The 18,059-nt window shown below is 41.2% G+C and overlaps 1 protein-coding gene across 4 annotated transcripts in view; it reads right to left on the bottom strand.

The window, feature by feature from the left end:
• The window catches only part of RBFOX3 (RNA binding fox-1 homolog 3), a 473,759-nt gene that overhangs the window by 96,079 nt on the left and 359,621 nt on the right, over positions 1-18,059 (bottom strand). The window contains exon 1 of one of the 4 annotated variants that reach the window (XM_060764352.2): positions 16,608-17,274. The exons of the other annotated variants lie outside the window; for them this stretch is intronic. Coding sequence (XP_060620335.1) covers positions 16,608-16,625 — 18 coding nt within the window. The 5' untranslated portion in view covers positions 16,626-17,274. Of the gene's footprint in view, positions 1-16,607; positions 17,275-18,059 lie in introns of those variants that run through there. 4 annotated transcript variants of the gene reach the window in all.

The following is an 18,059-nucleotide window of genomic DNA, read 5'->3' on the forward strand; positions in this document are numbered from 1 at the left end:
ATGGCTTGAACATTTTTTAAATTACAAAAAGCAAACCTTGATTTCTCAATTTTTGTATTACGGACACCATTTTACTATACCACAAAATAGAACACAACTTGAGCATTCCTTGATTATGGCATCCATGGGACACTGGAATCAAACCCCACTAGAAACTACGTGCCCACTGCATTCCACTTTAACTGCCATGGCAGCATTCCATGAAATCCTAGCCTTTGCTGTTTTTAAGTCACCAGAGCCTTCTTGCTGAGATTTCTAAAAGCCTTTCCCTAAACGGCCAACCTCAAGGGCCTGTGGCAATGAAAGTGGAAATATACCACTATAATTGCACAGTGCAAAAGGTTGCAAGGAGTAAGAGAAATTGGCACTGGAGCTCAGAGTATGTAAGAAACCTCAGTAAGGACAGCTAGTCAGGACCCTGCAGTGTTATGGACCCTGACTCAGAAGAAAAAGACCACAGAGCCACACTGGCACCAATTACAGAAACATCACATTTTTGGGCCCCTAGATACAGACCCTACACCCTGTACTTAAGGGATATGAATTATATCATCATCATCATCATCATCATCATCATCATCCCCATTTTCTAAAAAAAACACTCATGGTTATCTTGCATCAACATATCTCTAATATAAATCTGGAGTTTACACTGATAATAATAGATTATATATATAATCCATAGGCATGGTGCCAGTTATGAAAAAAAAGGCAAGTCTCATCAGGACTCCCAACTGCTGCATTGTTCATGCTAGATACCACTGCTGGAATTATTATTCTTACTCCCACCCGAGGCAGGCATTGGGTGCTAAATTTACTCATTACGACAGTGAACATGCCCAGCAAAATATCATGCAGGCCTGTAGTCAGAGGGTTCAACCCCGTCCCCCAAATGAGTAAACCAAGTTTTTATAAAACTGGAAACATTTCTGGGGGGGGGGGGGAGTTGAACTCTTAACCCCCTCCCCCCATGGCTACAGTCCTGCCATTAGGGTTTTCCAGGTTCCAGCAATGATAGAGATCCTGGGAGACATAGGCAGGCACAGGAACAACACTGAAAGAGCTCAGTTAATTCTGGTTGGAGCACATTGTCTCTTCCCTGGGACTTGGGGGGTTCTAAAGGATTTGCCATTGACTGCTTTGCCTTCCCCAACCTTCAGGCAGACTCCAAGGGTGAATCTGCACTATATAATTAATGCAGTTTAACACCACTTTAACTGTCATGGCTCAATACTACAGACTCCTGGCAGTTGCAGCTTTACAAGATCTTTAGCCTTCCCTGCTAGAGAGTGCTGCCGCCTCACCGAACTACCGCTCCTGGGATTCTATAACATTGAGCCATAGTATGTAAATTAGTGTCAAACTGCATTTATTCTACAATGCAGAGCCAGCCTAAAATAATGTCTTGCTGAAGGACTCTGCCCCAGAACTGTGACTGACTGCTTCTTCCAGACTCTGCCATGGGCTCATCTTTGAAGGAATTAGATGCTGGTTGGCTCTAGTGAAAAGAAAAATCCAGACACCTTCTTGTAAATGATGTGCAGGAAGAAAGCTTCTACAGAGCTCTTCCTTGCAAAGGCAGCATAAATGTTTAATTCACAAATCAAGTGGCAGCTCAGCAGGGGGCAAAGTGGATTTTCCCACCCATATAAGAGTATCATTCCCTCCACAAGTTGAACTGTGAAAGGCAGCTACTGTTTCACAACTCCCAGCCTGGGGAGAGGATCTATGCAAGATTTTAGCTTCTGTTTTGTCTGCAAAGTCACATTTCTCTTTCACTGTCTTTTAGAAACAGTCTTCTTGGCTGAATATTGATTGAGACAAGAGTCCAAAGGAAGCGGAGGATAAATCTGTCCTGACAGAAACATATAATTTACCTCAACAAAGCACAGATACTGGGATGGAGGTTAAGAGCACAGATTATAGAGGGATACGAAAGCTCAAGAGATGAAGAGCAAACCAACCAACTCAATCCTATGTAGCGTAGTAAAGCACCTTTACAGCTTGGTCCTATGCACAATTTCTCAGAAATACATTCTATTCCATTCATTGGGAAGTGCTTTCAGCCTTAGCATCCTACTGTTTAAATATGAAATAAAATAACCCTTGGAAGTGGATGGACCAAGGCTAGCCTATTGATACTGAAGACCAAAGTACTACACAGAGATAATTGGATTGCCAACACTCTTTCTGACTAGCATCCAAATTGCATCTCCAATTTTCATTAGGAAAATGGTGTAGCAGGAAAGGATTAAGCCACCCCAAAGCCACCCACAATGATGCTGATTCATACTCAATTTTCTTTGAAACCTTATTGACAATAACATTGGTCTCAAGTTTAAAAAATGGCTCATTATTAAAGCCTTTGGGGACTAATGAGTTCACCCAGTGCACACCCATCCACGGACCTATATGGTTTCAATTGCACCTTCTTAAACTATGCAATCATTTAATTTTTCAAAGAATATATAAATTATTTTATTGCTTCATATTTTATTGTCATGTGCTTTAAATGGGGTAACTGTTTTTGTTGTATGCGTTTCAGACATCTTACAATAGGGGGCAGGACATAATTACTGTATAACCAACCTACCATTTTTTTCATGTCAGGAGCTACTTGAGAGACTGCAAGTCACTTCTGGTGTAAGAGAATTGGCCGTCTGCAAGAACATTGCCCAGGGGATGTCTGGATGTTTTGAAGTTTTAACACCCTTGTGGGAGGCTTCTCTCATGTCTCCACATGGGAAGCTGGAGCTGACATATGGGAGCTCATCCATGCTTTCCTGAATTCGAACCTCTGACCTGTTGGTCTTCAGTCCTGTCAGCACAAGGGTTTAAGCCAGGAGTCTCCAAACTAAGGCCCGAGGGTCGCATACGGCCCTCCAAGGTTATTTACCCAGCCCTTGCTCAGGGTCAACCTAAGTCTGAAACAGCTTGAAAGCACAACAACAATCCTATCTCAACAGCCACACTTCCCATTGAAATACTAATAAGTTTATATTTGTTAAAATTGTTCTTCATTTTAATTATTATATTGTTTTAACAGGGGTTTTTTTGCACTACAAATAAGATATGTGCAGTGGAGTTCATTCATGTTTTTTTCAAATTACAATCTGGCCCTCCAACAGTTTGAGGAACTGTGACCTGGCCCTTTGTTTAAAAAGTCTGAGGACCCCTGGTTTAACCCATTGTGCCACCAGGGGTTCCTACCAATGAAATAATAAAGCATTGCCCTCTGCTCCACTTCCACACTCCCCATATGTTGGCATTCAATAAAAACCAAGCACAACAAAGGCCAGCATGGTTCTATCACTATCATGGTGCTGTGCAATATGGGCTTTGCTGAAACAAGATGACGTGTGTCACAGGGAAACATGTAAAACAAATGCCTGGATTAAATGTCCAGGCTGAAAAGTTTCTGCTTCCTAGCACCCAAGGTCAAAAAACATGGGAAATGCAGGGCTCACTGATGCTTGAGAACTTTGAGAACTTTTTACTTTCCTTTGTTTCCTTTGGAATACTTTTTGCAATTTCTTCTGGCTGTGTTAACGGGTACAATACTTTTCCTTTCACCAGTGAGTCACTTTAACTTGAAAGGCCAGGAGGTTCTGATCAAATACTCTACTAAAGAAAGTTAATATAACCAAGCCCTAAAGGAGGATATAAATCTTCTGGCTTCCAACATGGGGCCATTTGGACAAATGTTTCCTGGGATAGATTAGCCCCCATCTGCCCAGCACATAGGAAGCCCGGTGCCAAGCTTGGAAGCAATCAGGTGCTGCCACTGTTGGAGACAGGATAATAGGTTGGATGGTTTTTTGGGAATGAACCAGGCAGGTAATTCCTACCTTCCTGATCTCACTATCTCAAGCAGGTTTCCAAATATCGAAGCCAGCTGGCTGCTTCCAATGTAGTTCAAATATTCAGGAATCCCAACTTTAAAAATTATCAATTTGTTTTTAAAATATTGTGACTGTGAATATAGCTGAGCTGAATTTAAAAATGTCTTTTTGAAGATGAGGTTTTTTAAAAAAATGAAAAGTCATCTTCTGAGGTTACTTAACGTCTCCTACCTTAATCAGATACACCAGATACACATTGCTTGTATATAGACATAAACAAAGGTTGCATCTAATGTCCCATGTTACCCCATGGGAATCATATCATTTTCATAGAAAAGGATTACTGAGAGATAGTTTGTTATTGCCTCCCTCAGAAATATATCCAACAACACCCAATGTCCCCTGATGGATTCACATTGAAGCACTAACCAGGTCAGATTCTGATCACCTTCCAGAATCAGATAGGATCAAGTTAAGACACCATCTCTAATCCACACTGCACAGAGCTATTCAAGTGTGAATTTTCCATATAATATAGTGATATTATGCCACATAAGAACAACCAGATTTGACATATATGATGATGCCATCACTGAAGTGTTGAAGAGGACAAAAGGGAGGCAAATGGGGTGAAGTTCCCTGCCTGGCTTTGTAGCACTGACAGGTTTATTTCTCACACTGAAAGATCTGGTTCAGATAAAATTCCAGATGTTTCACACTTTTTCTTTGCTGAAAAACTGATTCTGGCTGAGAGAAACAACAGCTGCCATGCAAACATTTAAACCTACAAAAATTCAAATGTTGCTGTCATAATGTTTACAGGAGACACAAGGAACCAGGGCAAAAAAGGGAAAACAAACAGAATTAGACAGAATAAAGTAACCATGTTGTAAAACTGTAACTTTGTTTTAATAATATAGCAAGTTTAATTGTATTTCAGTATTTTTAATAAATATGTATTATTGGTACTTGATTTTGAAAATTATGTTGTAAGCTCTCTTAGATACCATTCCCAATTGGAAGAAAGAAAGAAAGAAACAAAGAAAGGCCATTGATCACAACAAATTGCAAGCCATTTTCCTTTTGGAGGACAAACTTGTTCACCTGAGACACACCAGTTCTGCACCCCATTAAATGGGATTTGTTCCAGTAACAAAATGTACTCGCTTCCTTTGTCAGGAAAGGGACAGAAAGAGGGTGACTAAGGGCCACTCCAGACAGGCCCTACATCCCAGGATTTGAACCCAAGTTTTCTGCTTTAAACTGGATTATATAAGTCTGCACTGCCAGATAATCTGGGATAAACAGAAAATCTGGGGTCAGATCCTGGGATATAGGGCCTGTCTGGAAGGGCACTGGAGGAACTAGGACAAAGAACAAGAGAGATAGATAAACATGCCCCAAGAAAAAGGAAACCCACACATAGTGGAGAGAAGTGAGACACTATGACCCCAATCTGTGAGGAAAACACACAACGTTCTCCCCTGTTTGTCTGTGTGTGTCTCTCTCTCTCATATTCACATATAGGCTTTGTAAGAAATGCTTGCTGATGGAGAGTGAATGCAGCTCCGTAAGCCCAGGGCTTACCCATATAATTCTCTGTCAGTTTCCTCACTCTCCATGTGCCGTCTTCCTCAGGCACAACATGCCAGTTCTCTCTTTCTACACAATCCTGCTTTAAGCCAGCTGAACGAATTATAGATATAGTGAGAGAGGTCTTGATGTGAACTTGCACTTCTGCTACCGAAGCACAGAAGAGTAATCAGTGGGGCTCTTTGGGACTAGGTTGGATGAGGAGCTACCCATTGGGATGGTTATAAAGTACCAAGTAAATGCATAGAAAAGGCAGGGGATATTGCTGAGGAACATGTACTAGCATTGTCACATCTACATACTAGAAAGATACATGGTTACCTGGAAACAATCCCTACTAAGAGTAATGGGTTTATGTCTGAGTAGGTATGGATAAGACTGTAAAGAGCCTGATAATCCCTTAGTAATTCTGAGTTTGCGTGGCTTCTAAGAGTCCAACAACAACAAGCATAATAATCCAAGGGTATGGGATATGGTTGAACATTGTGTACTAGTGATGCCACAGTTGCTGTTTTTTCTAGTCAGTGTCAACAATGCTTTAGGGCAGCAGTTCCCAAACTGTGTTCTGTGGAACCCTAGAGTTCTATAAAAGCATCACATGGGTTCTGTGAATGATCTTTGAAGTCAAATTTAAAACAGATTTTAAAATAAAATGAAACGAGGCCAACTGTTTAATTTACACCCTTTGTAATAGCTATTTTGTCTTACAACTTTTGCTATCCAGTATGTAATCATAGAATCATGGAGTTGGAAGAGACCTCATGGGCCATCCAGTCCAACCCCTTTCTGCCAAGAAGCAGGAAAATTGTGTTCAAAGCACCCCTGAAAGATTATCATCCAGCCTCTGTTTAAAAGTCTCAAAAGAAGGAGCCTCTAGCACATTCCAGGGCAGAGAGTTCCACTGCTGAACAGCTCTCACAGTTAGGAAGTTTTTCCTAATGCTCAGGTGGAATCTCCTTTCCTGTAGTTTGAAGCCATTGTTCCAAATCCTAGTCTCCAGGATATCAGAAAACGAACCTGCTTCCTCCTCCCTATGACTTCCCCTCACATATTTATAAGGAGGAGGGATAATTTTTGACTTCATATTTCAACATTTTATTTACCATCTAAACAAGAGAGATTCATACATAGTCGAGTTTTCACGTTGAATCACATTTGTTTTTCTTTTCTTTTCTTCATTTTTTTCAAGTTTTTGGGATGAAAGACTTTCGGGATATTGGGATATTAGTCATAAAATATCAAGAGTAAAATTTACTCAAAACTAGATGCTAAATTTAGGAAATTGGGGGACATATTTGAAATAACATGAAATTATTCAGAATAAATCTTTTGATTAAAATCATCAGGGATAGAGTCAGGGTTCCACAAAAAGTAAATATATTCTGAGGAGTCCCATGACAGAAATAGTTTGGAAACCACTGCTTTAGTAGCTCCTATCCATGAAACACAGGTACAATGGAGGTTGCAGTTCAAAGTTATAGAGAATGTCACTTTCTTCCAACAAAAGTACTATTATTTGAAAGAACACATGGATGGCAAGCAGTAACAAGAGTAACAAGAGTCCTACTTCAATAAAATATACTGAGACCTTCTGCTGCAACTAAGCAAAGTCTATACTACTCCCTTCTCCTTTTCTCCCACCAAAATGGTAATTCAGAAAAGATCCAAGACACCATCAAAGTAGCAAGTCTGAAAGTAAAATACTGGTTATGGCACATTCTCACTGCTTGATGTATTGAAGGTGTGGATCATTAGATTAGGCAGCTCAGGATAACTCATTTTGTACTTTGTTGCAAATGGAAGAAAGGTTTGCCATGGCTCTTGCCCTGGCAGCCCATAGACTGAGCAAGTTCCCTTCTTCCCTAATAGAGGAAGAAAGGGAAATCTAACTGTCGGCCCATTCGCATTACACAATTATATTGTTATGACTTCACTTTAATGGTCATGGCAATCCCGAGGTTTGTCGTTTGGTCAGATCTATCAGTGGAGCTCCTAGGAGGTGGATTTGAAAGACCTCTCCATCAACTGCAAAAGCCAGGATTCCATAAGATGTTGCCAGGCAATTAAAGTGGAATTATAGGTCTATAATTGTGTGCTGTGAATTGATCTTTATGTTTTCCTGCTAAACTCATAGTGGGTAACCGTAAACAAGTGGCATTCAGTGTTCAGCAAACCAAATGTAATTTCTCAAAAATCTGTCCCATTTGCATATCCACCCTCCTGTGCTCCTTTCCCATACATCTAAGGCACTCAATATTTGGGAAGGTCTGAAATTACCCTTCCTCGATGAGGGAAAACTTGGAGTTCAGCAAGACCCATATTTCTTCAGTCTGGGGGTGCTAGAGTCTCCTATTTAATTAATTCCACCCCCTCCAAAAAAAGAACACGTTTTACAACCTGTGACAAAGAAATGGTAGTCATTCTCACATAATTGCATATGGTAGACATCTTAGTTCCAAAGGAGTTTGTGGTTAATCAAGCTGGTTTTAAAGCTTTTGTAAAACCTTGGGGATGCAAGTGGGTATTCTGTTTTTACTTTTTCAAGTCAATGTGATATGCATTTAAACCATAACTCAAAAATAGTTCCAGTTTGAAGCTGGCTTGAGGGTGGGGTGTCCATAAAATGCACACACCCCAAAAAACAGTGTAACATGGACCAAGCCAGAAACAGTGCATTAAAAACACTGAAAGTCCAGAACAAGTCAGATAATGTGTTGCAGCTGCCCAGGGTATATCCCATGCAGGGCTTAACTGGAGACTGAAAAATGTCAAGTGCTTCTCCGGACACCCCTAACACTGAAGCACTTTTGAAAAAAATGAAGAAATACAATAAGCTCTCTCCTGAGAGAGGAAGCCACAGAATTCCCATGGAATCCTTTGCTTCTGCCCCATTGTTTTCTTTTCCTGTGCCCTGCCACAGCCTAGTGCTCTCCCTGAACACACATGGATACATACATTTGCACATTGAATCAGAGTTGGAAGAGGTCCCCAAGGTCTATCCACAATCAAAGCATCTCCCAACAGATGGCCATCCAATCTCTGCTAAAAGGAGATCTCAAAACTTCTGAGGAAGCATCTTCCACTGCCCAACAGCTCTTGCTGTCAGGGAGTTCTTCCTAATGTTTAGATGCAATCTCTTTTCCTGTAATCTGAAGCCATTGCTCCATTGTGTCTCAGTCTCCAGGGCAGCAGAAAACCAACCCGCCCCCCATGTGACATTTTTTCAGATATTCAAACAAAGCTGTCATGTTCCCTCTCAGCCTTCTTTTCTCCAAATTAAAAATACCCAGTTCCCTAAGCCGATCCTCATAGGGCTTGGCTTCCAAATTGTTAACCAGTTTGGTCATCCTTCTCTGGACACAATTCAGCAGACTGGGTAAGAAAAAGAATACAGATATTGCAGTTCCTGGGTTTAGTTCCAATCAGTAATCAGTGGATACTGTAACCAGTGTCCCAACCTCGAACTGGTTCCTGGGATGTTTGTGTAGGCACTACATTAAAAAAAACCCCCAATTCATTTCAATCCACCTTCAAACTGCATTATGGGGTTTGTGTAGAAGCACCCTCAGTGGTCATAAACAGAACCAACTTAATTCGTCTTCCAGATGATTATAGGAAAACAGTGCTGTAACATGGAACTAACCAATGACTGGCAATAATGCAGACAAATTGCAGTCAAGTTGCTCAAATTGCAGTCAAATTGCAGTCAAGTTGTTTGATTCCAATCTATATCTCAAAATTCAAGGTGTCAACATCTAACCAGAAAAAGCTGTTGACCATCAAGGCAAATCCATACAGCACAGTTTGTACAGTCAAGGAATCTTGAGAGGGTCCTATAAAAGGCTAGGTACCTTTCAGTACAGATAGGACCACAATGGAAATAGAAAGTGGGTCATGCAGAGCCCACAGTGATAAAGGCTTCCGTAATTATAAAATGTCAGGCACCTACGAGTATGTTTTGTTAGTACATGCATATTTTAAGAACTGGATATGTTTCTAAACAAGAGCTAAGCTTTGAGCAAGAGTTTAGCAGAAAATGCCAAACACCAAAGAAGCCCTGGAGCCATATAAAAATGGCGAAAGGTAGGGAGAACTCTGAGTGTTGGGATACATTTGATCGAGAAGGATCATCTGCTCAATTGTCCAGGGAGTGGGTTAGTGCACTGCGTATATGCAATGTGGTTAGTGTCATGGGAGCAAGAGTAATATACAATCACCCAGCGCTGTGTTATTCAGATGAATTTGGATGATCAAGTGACAAAAGCAGAAAGATATGAGACTGAAGACAGCCGTCTGTTGGATCCGTCACTGTATTCCTAAGGCTTAAGATTTCTATTCTGTCTTCATGTACTTTATCACATCAGAGCAAAAACCAGCATTTGTTTGAAGATGTTCAGATCCCAGCTGCTAAAGCCAATAATATGGTTTGCTCTTTATCTATTTGCTGAAAACGGTTTTCTGCATTATGGTCAATGATGACCACCAGAACAGCTGCCAAATGACAGTTAAAGTGTGCTGTTCCATCAGTAGCTTGGAATCAGAGATTTATTTTAATGAGATTTTCACTCCTGTCTTTTTTGTTCTTATGCATCAATCAGGGAGGTTAGCAACTATAAAACACACTCAAATTCAAAAATAACATCAACAATGTAATAACAACAGACCAATGAAGCAGTTATAAAACTTGGACACCAGATATCCAACTCATAAAAGAAGTGAACATGAAAAGATCTGTGTTATATAGCAAAATACTGTCGGGGAAGGTACCAACTGTACCCACACAGGATAAAAAAAATCCCACAGTTTAGGTGCGGCTGCTCAGAAGGCCCCACAGGTCACCATTATTAATCATCAGCTTCCTGAACCATACTGTCCAATTGCAGTTAGCTATCTAGGTGTAGGACACTAATCCTTATTTACAGCTAGGAATGTGATAATCTGTCATCTTATCCCTTGGCTGCTCCCTGGTTGTAGAAACCTCCCATAGGAGATTAGGTTAAGCCTATTCTGCTCTTCTTCTACCTGCAAGCAAATATACTTCTATTTATTTTTAAAGTAATTTTATGCAACAAAAATTAAATACACAAGTGATTTATTTAGATACATAAAACTGCAAAACTACATACTACTACTACTACTAATACTACTACTAAATAAATAGCAAAACAGATAGACAAAAATAAGATACACACAAACACAAAAACAAACAACAAAGAAAAAGATGCACAAATTTCCCATTCTATATCTGACTGTTAGTTTCCCACTCTATATCTGATGGTCTGACTAGTTTCTTAAGTTGCTTTTAACATGATAAAAAAAACCTCCTACTAGTTTTAAATGATATTATATAGTCACACTTGTACTTCTGGAAACATTCAACTAATTCACGAATCTCACTGTTGACAAATATCCCCATTGTTGTTGGGAAACTGTAATGAACAAATCCCAATCTTTCTAGAGGTTAGTCAAAGATTTCTCCTTAATTGGCATAGTCCATTTCACCCTTTCAGCTAGTTCACAGATTTTCATCAGCCACCCTTCTTGTATTGGGATAACTGGTTCCTTTCCTCTCTGAGAACAGACAATTCTTGCGGCAATTCTTTCTTTCCAAATGACCGTCAAGCTATCCTAACAAATAAAACTCTGGACTCCCCATAAACTTAACATTAACAATAACAAAGATCTTTCTATTTAGGTAGGTCTATGGCCATTAGCTGATTACTATGGAAATGTTTTCTTTTAAATCAGGGTGCTGCACTTTCTATCTTTCCTTCATTTGTTTTAAATGCTTTGAATGCTTTGTTTTAAAACTGTTTTAATGTCAATGCTATTTTTAACATGACCGGTTTATAAAAACTGCTTTTAATTCTTTTCTAAATATTATTCTTTATTTTAGCCGTACTCTGCCTCAATCTGTGTTGTAAACTTGGGTTTTATCCTGGAATAAAGGCAAGGTAGAAATGATATGAAATAAAAATAAGTGTTGCAGTTCTCAGAATCTAACCAGCATCCTTGTTCCACCTGAATTTTATATGGCTTTGTGAGGCCCGACTCTCCATTTTAATACAGAAGCATGTGCATATTTTTAGTGTGCAGCACTGTTGTAAAGTATACAGGTTTTGTATACATTTTTACCAGTGCTCAAAGCATGTTTTTGCACATTTTGTAGATCTATGTTTTAGCTCTCTGCATTTCTGAAATGATTTTGTGCACATCTGAACTCACTAGAACACAGTGCATTGCCAGTCTCAGATGAAATAAAAATGGGTATTTCTTTTCAGATACACAAACTTAATGAATGTCAGCTTCAGCTTCTATACTGCTGTATGGGAGGGGCAGGGGAATGGTTTGAACTCAAGCACATCAGCCATGATCCTGCCTTAGTCTACTTAAGTATCTTTCAGAAATAAATGCTAAAACTTGCTTTATTTTTTATGTATGATAACCTAATGTGTGTTCTATACCAAGGATGTAAAAGAAATGCATGTACAATCAGGTATATGTTTCTTTAAATATTAAGAAGCTATGGATTGATTTCCACTTGGAGCTTTTTAGGTCTGTACTAATCATGTGCTTGCGTGTCTAAATGAAAATGGCAGGGGAAGACACACACCACAGGTCTAGTCCACCCTGCTCATTCCTTCTCACACCATGCAGTCCTTGTTGTTCCTGAAATGGACAACGGGGGGTGGACAACCCAAGGTGTTATCCAGAACAAGTGCCAACAGTGTCCGTGGTCACTGGCTGTTGCGAGGAGGAAGAGGAGGATAAGGAGGAGGAAGTAAAGCTCCCTGTCGGCCATCATTAATATTCTCCTGCACCAGATATTAGATATGCCTGTGCCAAGTCATGTTTGGAAAAGAAGCCCAAGTTTTTTTAATGGGACAAGAGGAAATGGCTCATGCAATCCGTATTTTCCAAAAGGACAGAAGCCAATTCTGTTTGCTACAACTCTCTCATCCAAGTTTGAAACAATTCTTCTTTTCAGTCCTCTACACACATGTACTATGATTAAATGCGTGTTGCACTTTTTGTAGGTCAAAATATTGCTAGTTATTAGCGCAACAATTCACTCAAGCAAAGGTTGAGTCAGGCTCACATTTTTCGGGAATGAACAGCAACCGATTCCTACTATTGGGTTGTTGTAGGTCTTTTTGGGCTATATGGCCATTTTCTAGAGGCATTCTCTCCTGACGGTTCACCTGCATCTATGGCAAGCATCCTCAGAGGCAGTGAGGTCTGTTGGAACTAGGAAAATGAGTTTATATATCTGTGGAAAGCCCAGGGTGGGACAAAGAACTCTTGTCTGCTGGAACTAGGTGTGAATGTTTCAACTGACCACCCTTAATTAGCATTTGATGGCCTGGCATCAAATTCCTACTATTATTCCACTTTGAAGAAAGGGTTGAATGGAACAATGAATGGCAAAGATATTTTTGTGGTCTGAGGGCCAAATTTAATCTGACAAGGGTTTGGCTTATCATAGACCTGAAACATCATCTTCTTTCTTAGTCTGGTAGTGCAAGAACCATTAGTAGGGAGACAGATATCCCGGTTTATTCAGTTTGAGGGAGGTAGCTAGGGGTTTTTTTTTGTCGTATCAGGAGTGACCTGACAGACTGCAAGTCGCTTCTGGTGTGAGAGAATTGGCTGTCTGCAAGGACATTGCCCAGGGGATGCCCGGATCATTTGATGTTTTATCATCCTTGTGGGAGGCTTCTCTCATGTCCCCGCATGAGGAGCTGGAGCTGATAGAGGGACCTCATCCGCCTCTCCCCGGATTCAAACCTGCAACCTGTTGGTCTTCAGTCCTGCCGGCACAGGGGTTTAACCCACTTCACCACAGGGGGCTCCAGGTAGCTAGGTAGCTAGGTAGGAGTGAAGAATATGCTTATCAAAATTAACCATCACTATCACCAATCACCTCCTCCTTGAACCAAGCATTTGTCTACAGTGACATCCCTTGACAGAGGTCTGGTTCCAGTTCCCAAGGCTTTGCTCTTGGGATCCTAATGTATGACAAGACAATTGCAAGACTATGGCAAGATGGTGATGTTGTTGCAAACAACAGAAAGAGGAGTAATTTGTTTTTAGCTGTCATTACTATGTAAACCAGGCACTGATAAAATTCAAATGTTACTGATGCACTTTGGCAAAAAAAAAACCCCTTCAGAAAAGCTTTTATTGCTCTCAAGTCAACAGAAAAGTCATGCTTTGTGCCCCTATGGTTGTCTTTATACCTCTTAGAACAGTGATTCCCAACCTTTTTTTTTTTTGACAAGAGACCACTTTGACCAGGGACCACTCTCCAACATTAGTACCAAAAGGGTTATGAATCAGTTTTTGGACAACTTTAGATTTGATTTGGTTATTTGGGGTGCTGATTCAGAAAACTGCATTAGATAAACCACATCAGCTCTAGTTTATGATACAGAACATATGTCATCCAGTAGTTGCCATCTGCATGCCTACATATTTAATAATCTAGAGCTGATATGGTCTATTGGGGGAGGGGGGGCTGGTCAGTGACAGGGAAGGAGTGGCAGGTGGCATGAAAGGAGTGGAAATAAAATAAATGCAATTAAATAAATAAATAAAGAGGAAGGAGGCTTGCGGACCAGATTTTCGTCCTCGCGGCCCACTGGTGGGCTGTGGCCCACAGGTTAAGAACAACTGTTTTAGAAGCATATACCATTAACTGTTGATGTGGGCAGAATTTTTCTTGCCTGCACAGAGATCTTAACCACACATATTTAAGTATGGGGGCAGATGGTTCTGTGTAGCATGCAAAAAATGAAATGACAGCTCCTGAGATGTAAAAGTGCAACTGGAAGTCTTTCAGGCAACTCTTTTAAAGAAGTTACTGTCTGAGACTGTTCTCATTAAGGGGACATCTTTGGGCAAATTCTATACCTGTAACACACTGAGATAACTTCAAGAGCCTTCACACTCACTGAATGGTTGAACAACACACTGTGTTCAGATGCAAGAAAACAAACAGGCTCCGGGCCTTTTCTTCTAATAAGAAACATAAGTGGCTCTGTCAAAGCTGCTTCTCTGAACAGGAGGTTTGCTAAGCACCAACACCTTTTGGTTCTGAGCTTCCATTTGCTGCATCCTGCACTTTAAGCATAGAAATTCCCAAGTTACAGCAAGGGCTGGTAAAAAACTGCCTGTGGCAGAAAATTGATGCTCAAGGCAACTGTCGTTATTCCCAAGCCTCCGCATGCCTACCGTGTTCCAGCTGCTTCTTTGCCTCTGCAACATTTCTGCTAATTTCACTGTTGCCTTTCCCATGGACAGGCATTAGCCAAGTGTTACATAAAATAAGACACACTTATTCCCCACAGCAATAAAATAAATTGGGAGAAGAAGAGAGGGCAAAAGATTTCCTCCAGCAAATACAGCAAATGTATTGTTACCCTAGGAGATTAGAGTTCAAAAGCCCAAAGAGTAAAGCATCTCAAGCAAAGCTCTTGAAACAGGAGTCTGATTTACTTAGGAAATGTTATGACAACCAAAGTTAAAATTTACCATTGGAACATTAAAATCCAAGTCCGGTTGTCTTCAACCTTTTTCAATGAAACACACACTGAAGCTTTAACTGCATCCTTAATTTTCAGAACTTCTCCCTTCCACATTTGGCTGAGTGTTCACTAATATCCTGTAGACTTAAAACCTGGATGCCGAAAGCTCCTATATCCAAGGCCTTTGCCATTAATAACCCAACCCTGCAACACCTTTTTTCCAGATACAGTCCCTTTCCATTTTATCAGAAGGATGCTAAAGCCAAAATAATATTCTAGGTGGAACTGAACATCTGCGGAACTATAGATTTTTGTGTTGTGTTCCATATGGACTCATTGGTTGAGAAAATCAGATACGGTGATCATGAAAGGTACTGAGATGGAGATAACAGCCTTCTGTAAAGATCCATCACAACCACGCAACATACAGGGAGCATACAACTCCCCTGCTATGCCAACTGCACTGGCTTGCAGTCTGCTACCGAACTCAATTCAACGTGCTGGCTTTAGCCTATAAAGCCCTAAACAATTCTGGCCCAGCTTACCTGTCCGAATGCATCTCTCTCTATGATCCACCTCGGAGATTAAGATCTCCTGGGGAGGCCCTGCTCTCGATTCCAGCTCCTTCGCAAGCATCACGGTTGGGGATGAGAGACGGGGCCTTCTCAGTGGTGACCCCTTGGCTATGGAACTTCCTCCCTAGTGAAATTAGAGCAGCCCCCTCCCTCCTGACCTTCAGGAAGAAAGTAAAAACATGGTTATGTGACCAAGCTTTCCAACAGCAAAGTTCTTAGTGCAATAAGAGAATAAGAAATAGTGAATGGACCAATGGAATGACTACGGATTTGATTTTGGATTGTGTGATTTTAATAACTGTTTTTAAATCTTGTTGTTTACAGGTGGGTCTGAATATAAACGTTATTGTATTATCGATGTTTCATTTTCATGCTTTATGTCTAAATGTTATTTTATGTTATAATTTCGTTAGGTTTTTGATTTTTAGTTATATGTTATTGTCTAGATATTCTGTTTTAGTTTTCACAAGCATCGAATTTTGCTGTTATAATGTTGGAAACCGCTTTGAGTTCCCTCAGAGGGAGAAAAGTGGTACATAAATGTAGTAAATAAATAATAAACCACCATTCACATTGTGCACCTCTTATTCTACCATATTCCACTTCAAAGCAGCACTCTTCTCCCAGTAGGCTGATATTTATTACTTCTGCTGTCACCATCTGTGTGTCAAAAAAGCACAACAACATGCAGGGTCACATATGTTCAGGTGGGCCCTTAATGGCCCTTAAAGCCATACATAGGTAGAAGTGTAGAGACCTTCTGAAACCAAATGATTCCAAACTTCACTCCCTCACTATCTCCAGCAGCATATGAAAGACGTTTTCTCTAAAACCACCTCAGAACACTCAGTCCCCTGATTCTAAATCTACTGAAATTCACATTCCTAGTAGGATATATGAGTAACTTATTTGGGGACCTACTCCCACTAGACAGCAAAGAAAACAGCAAAAATGTGTGCTTGGGGACACCTACTACAACCACACAGTCTGAAAATCTCTGGAAACCAGCAGGAACCTATAAATGAGCCATCCTGGAATCACCCAATATAGACCCGAAGCAGGGGACCTACCCAGAAGTACATCATCATGCTGCCAGCTGAGAAGTCCACGGAGTCACAGAGAGGTGATCCGGCCTGTGGCGTCGGGTGTCTCCCCCTGCCCCTTGGCTCTCTCCGTCCTACGATGCAGACTGGGGTTCCCCTTTTCACAGGCACAACCCTGCTGACAACAGCTGCAGGCCGCCGTGTGTCTCAGAGCTGCGTGCCATGGGTATCCGATGTGCCAGCCTGGTGCAGGAATTGCAGGTGGGATTGGGGGTGGGGGGAAGATATGTCCAGGTGGGCAGCAGGGAGTGGGCGAGGAAGCCTCAGCCAACAGGCAGCCAGAGTGAGGTGAGGTTTGTCACCATCACAAAAAGAAAAGAAGGGAGGGAGAGAGAGAAGTGAAATGGAAGAGAGAAGCAAAACCAGCTCAAAGCCCGGACCTGTTCTTCCCGCAGAGCTGAAGTAGGGCTGCCTGAACAGCACAGGGGTGGCTGGCTGAATATCTGACTCCAGTCAGATAAAAGGCACCTCAGCACATGGACGAAGAAGCAGGCTAAGTTGACAAGCTTGCTGTTGATGGGATGGCTGGGAGCAGAGGGGCTTTGCTGTGGGGATGCATGTATGTGTGTGAGAGAGAGAGGAAGAGAAAGAAAGAGCGAGAGAAAGATAGAGAGGCAGCTGGGAGCGGAGGCTCCCGCCGCTCTGACACTCTGCAGTGTATGTCCTGCCTCAGCATTTTCCAAGCTACCCTGTCAATAAGGAAACTGGCCGCTCATGTAATTAACCTGTGAGGTGCCAGCCTTCTCCTTACTACTGGTGCTATGCCTCCAGGCATTCTGGCTGCTCTTGGCCCTGTCCACGCTGCTGAGAGGCACCTTGGGTCACAATTAAGGAAGCAGACAAGGTGGTGGGGGTCAGTGGAATTCCCTGTACTATAGGACACACTCAGGCTCAGGTATTACATTGAGAAGGGCTTCGGGATGATGAAAAGTACCCAGATGGTGTCTTCTCAAAACTGGGGCAGTAGGAAAAAGCCTTGGAAGCCTGACTAATGTCAGACTCTCATTGTGGCAAATGTGAGGGGAAATCTATATTTTAAATGGCTTGCTGTGTAAGTGTCTAGGACGGTTATCCTGTATATTTTTGCATGTTCTGTGGATGCTTTTGTCATATTTATGGAGAGGGTTTCCAAGGCTTTTTTACATGTCTTGCAACATTGAAAAGATGAAAGCTTGGACACATATGGCTAGGCTGTGTCAGAGAGTGGTCAAAAGGGGGCAACAAAGCAGCAAAAGTTACTAATGAGGAAGAACACACAAAACTACAATAAAAACAGAGAATTCCTGTCAATTATATATTGAGTTTAGGAAGGGCAACACTCTTTCCCCTCCTCTTCTCTCCCTCTTGATGTGTGAACTGAGTCAAAACTACTTTCCACTTTGAACTCAGTTTGCAGAAACTGGAATAAGCCAATGATTG

Source organism: Anolis sagrei, chromosome 2, assembly GCF_037176765.1.
Source record: "Anolis sagrei isolate rAnoSag1 chromosome 2, rAnoSag1.mat, whole genome shotgun sequence".
NCBI classification, from domain to species: Eukaryota; Metazoa; Chordata; class Lepidosauria; order Squamata; family Dactyloidae; genus Anolis; species Anolis sagrei.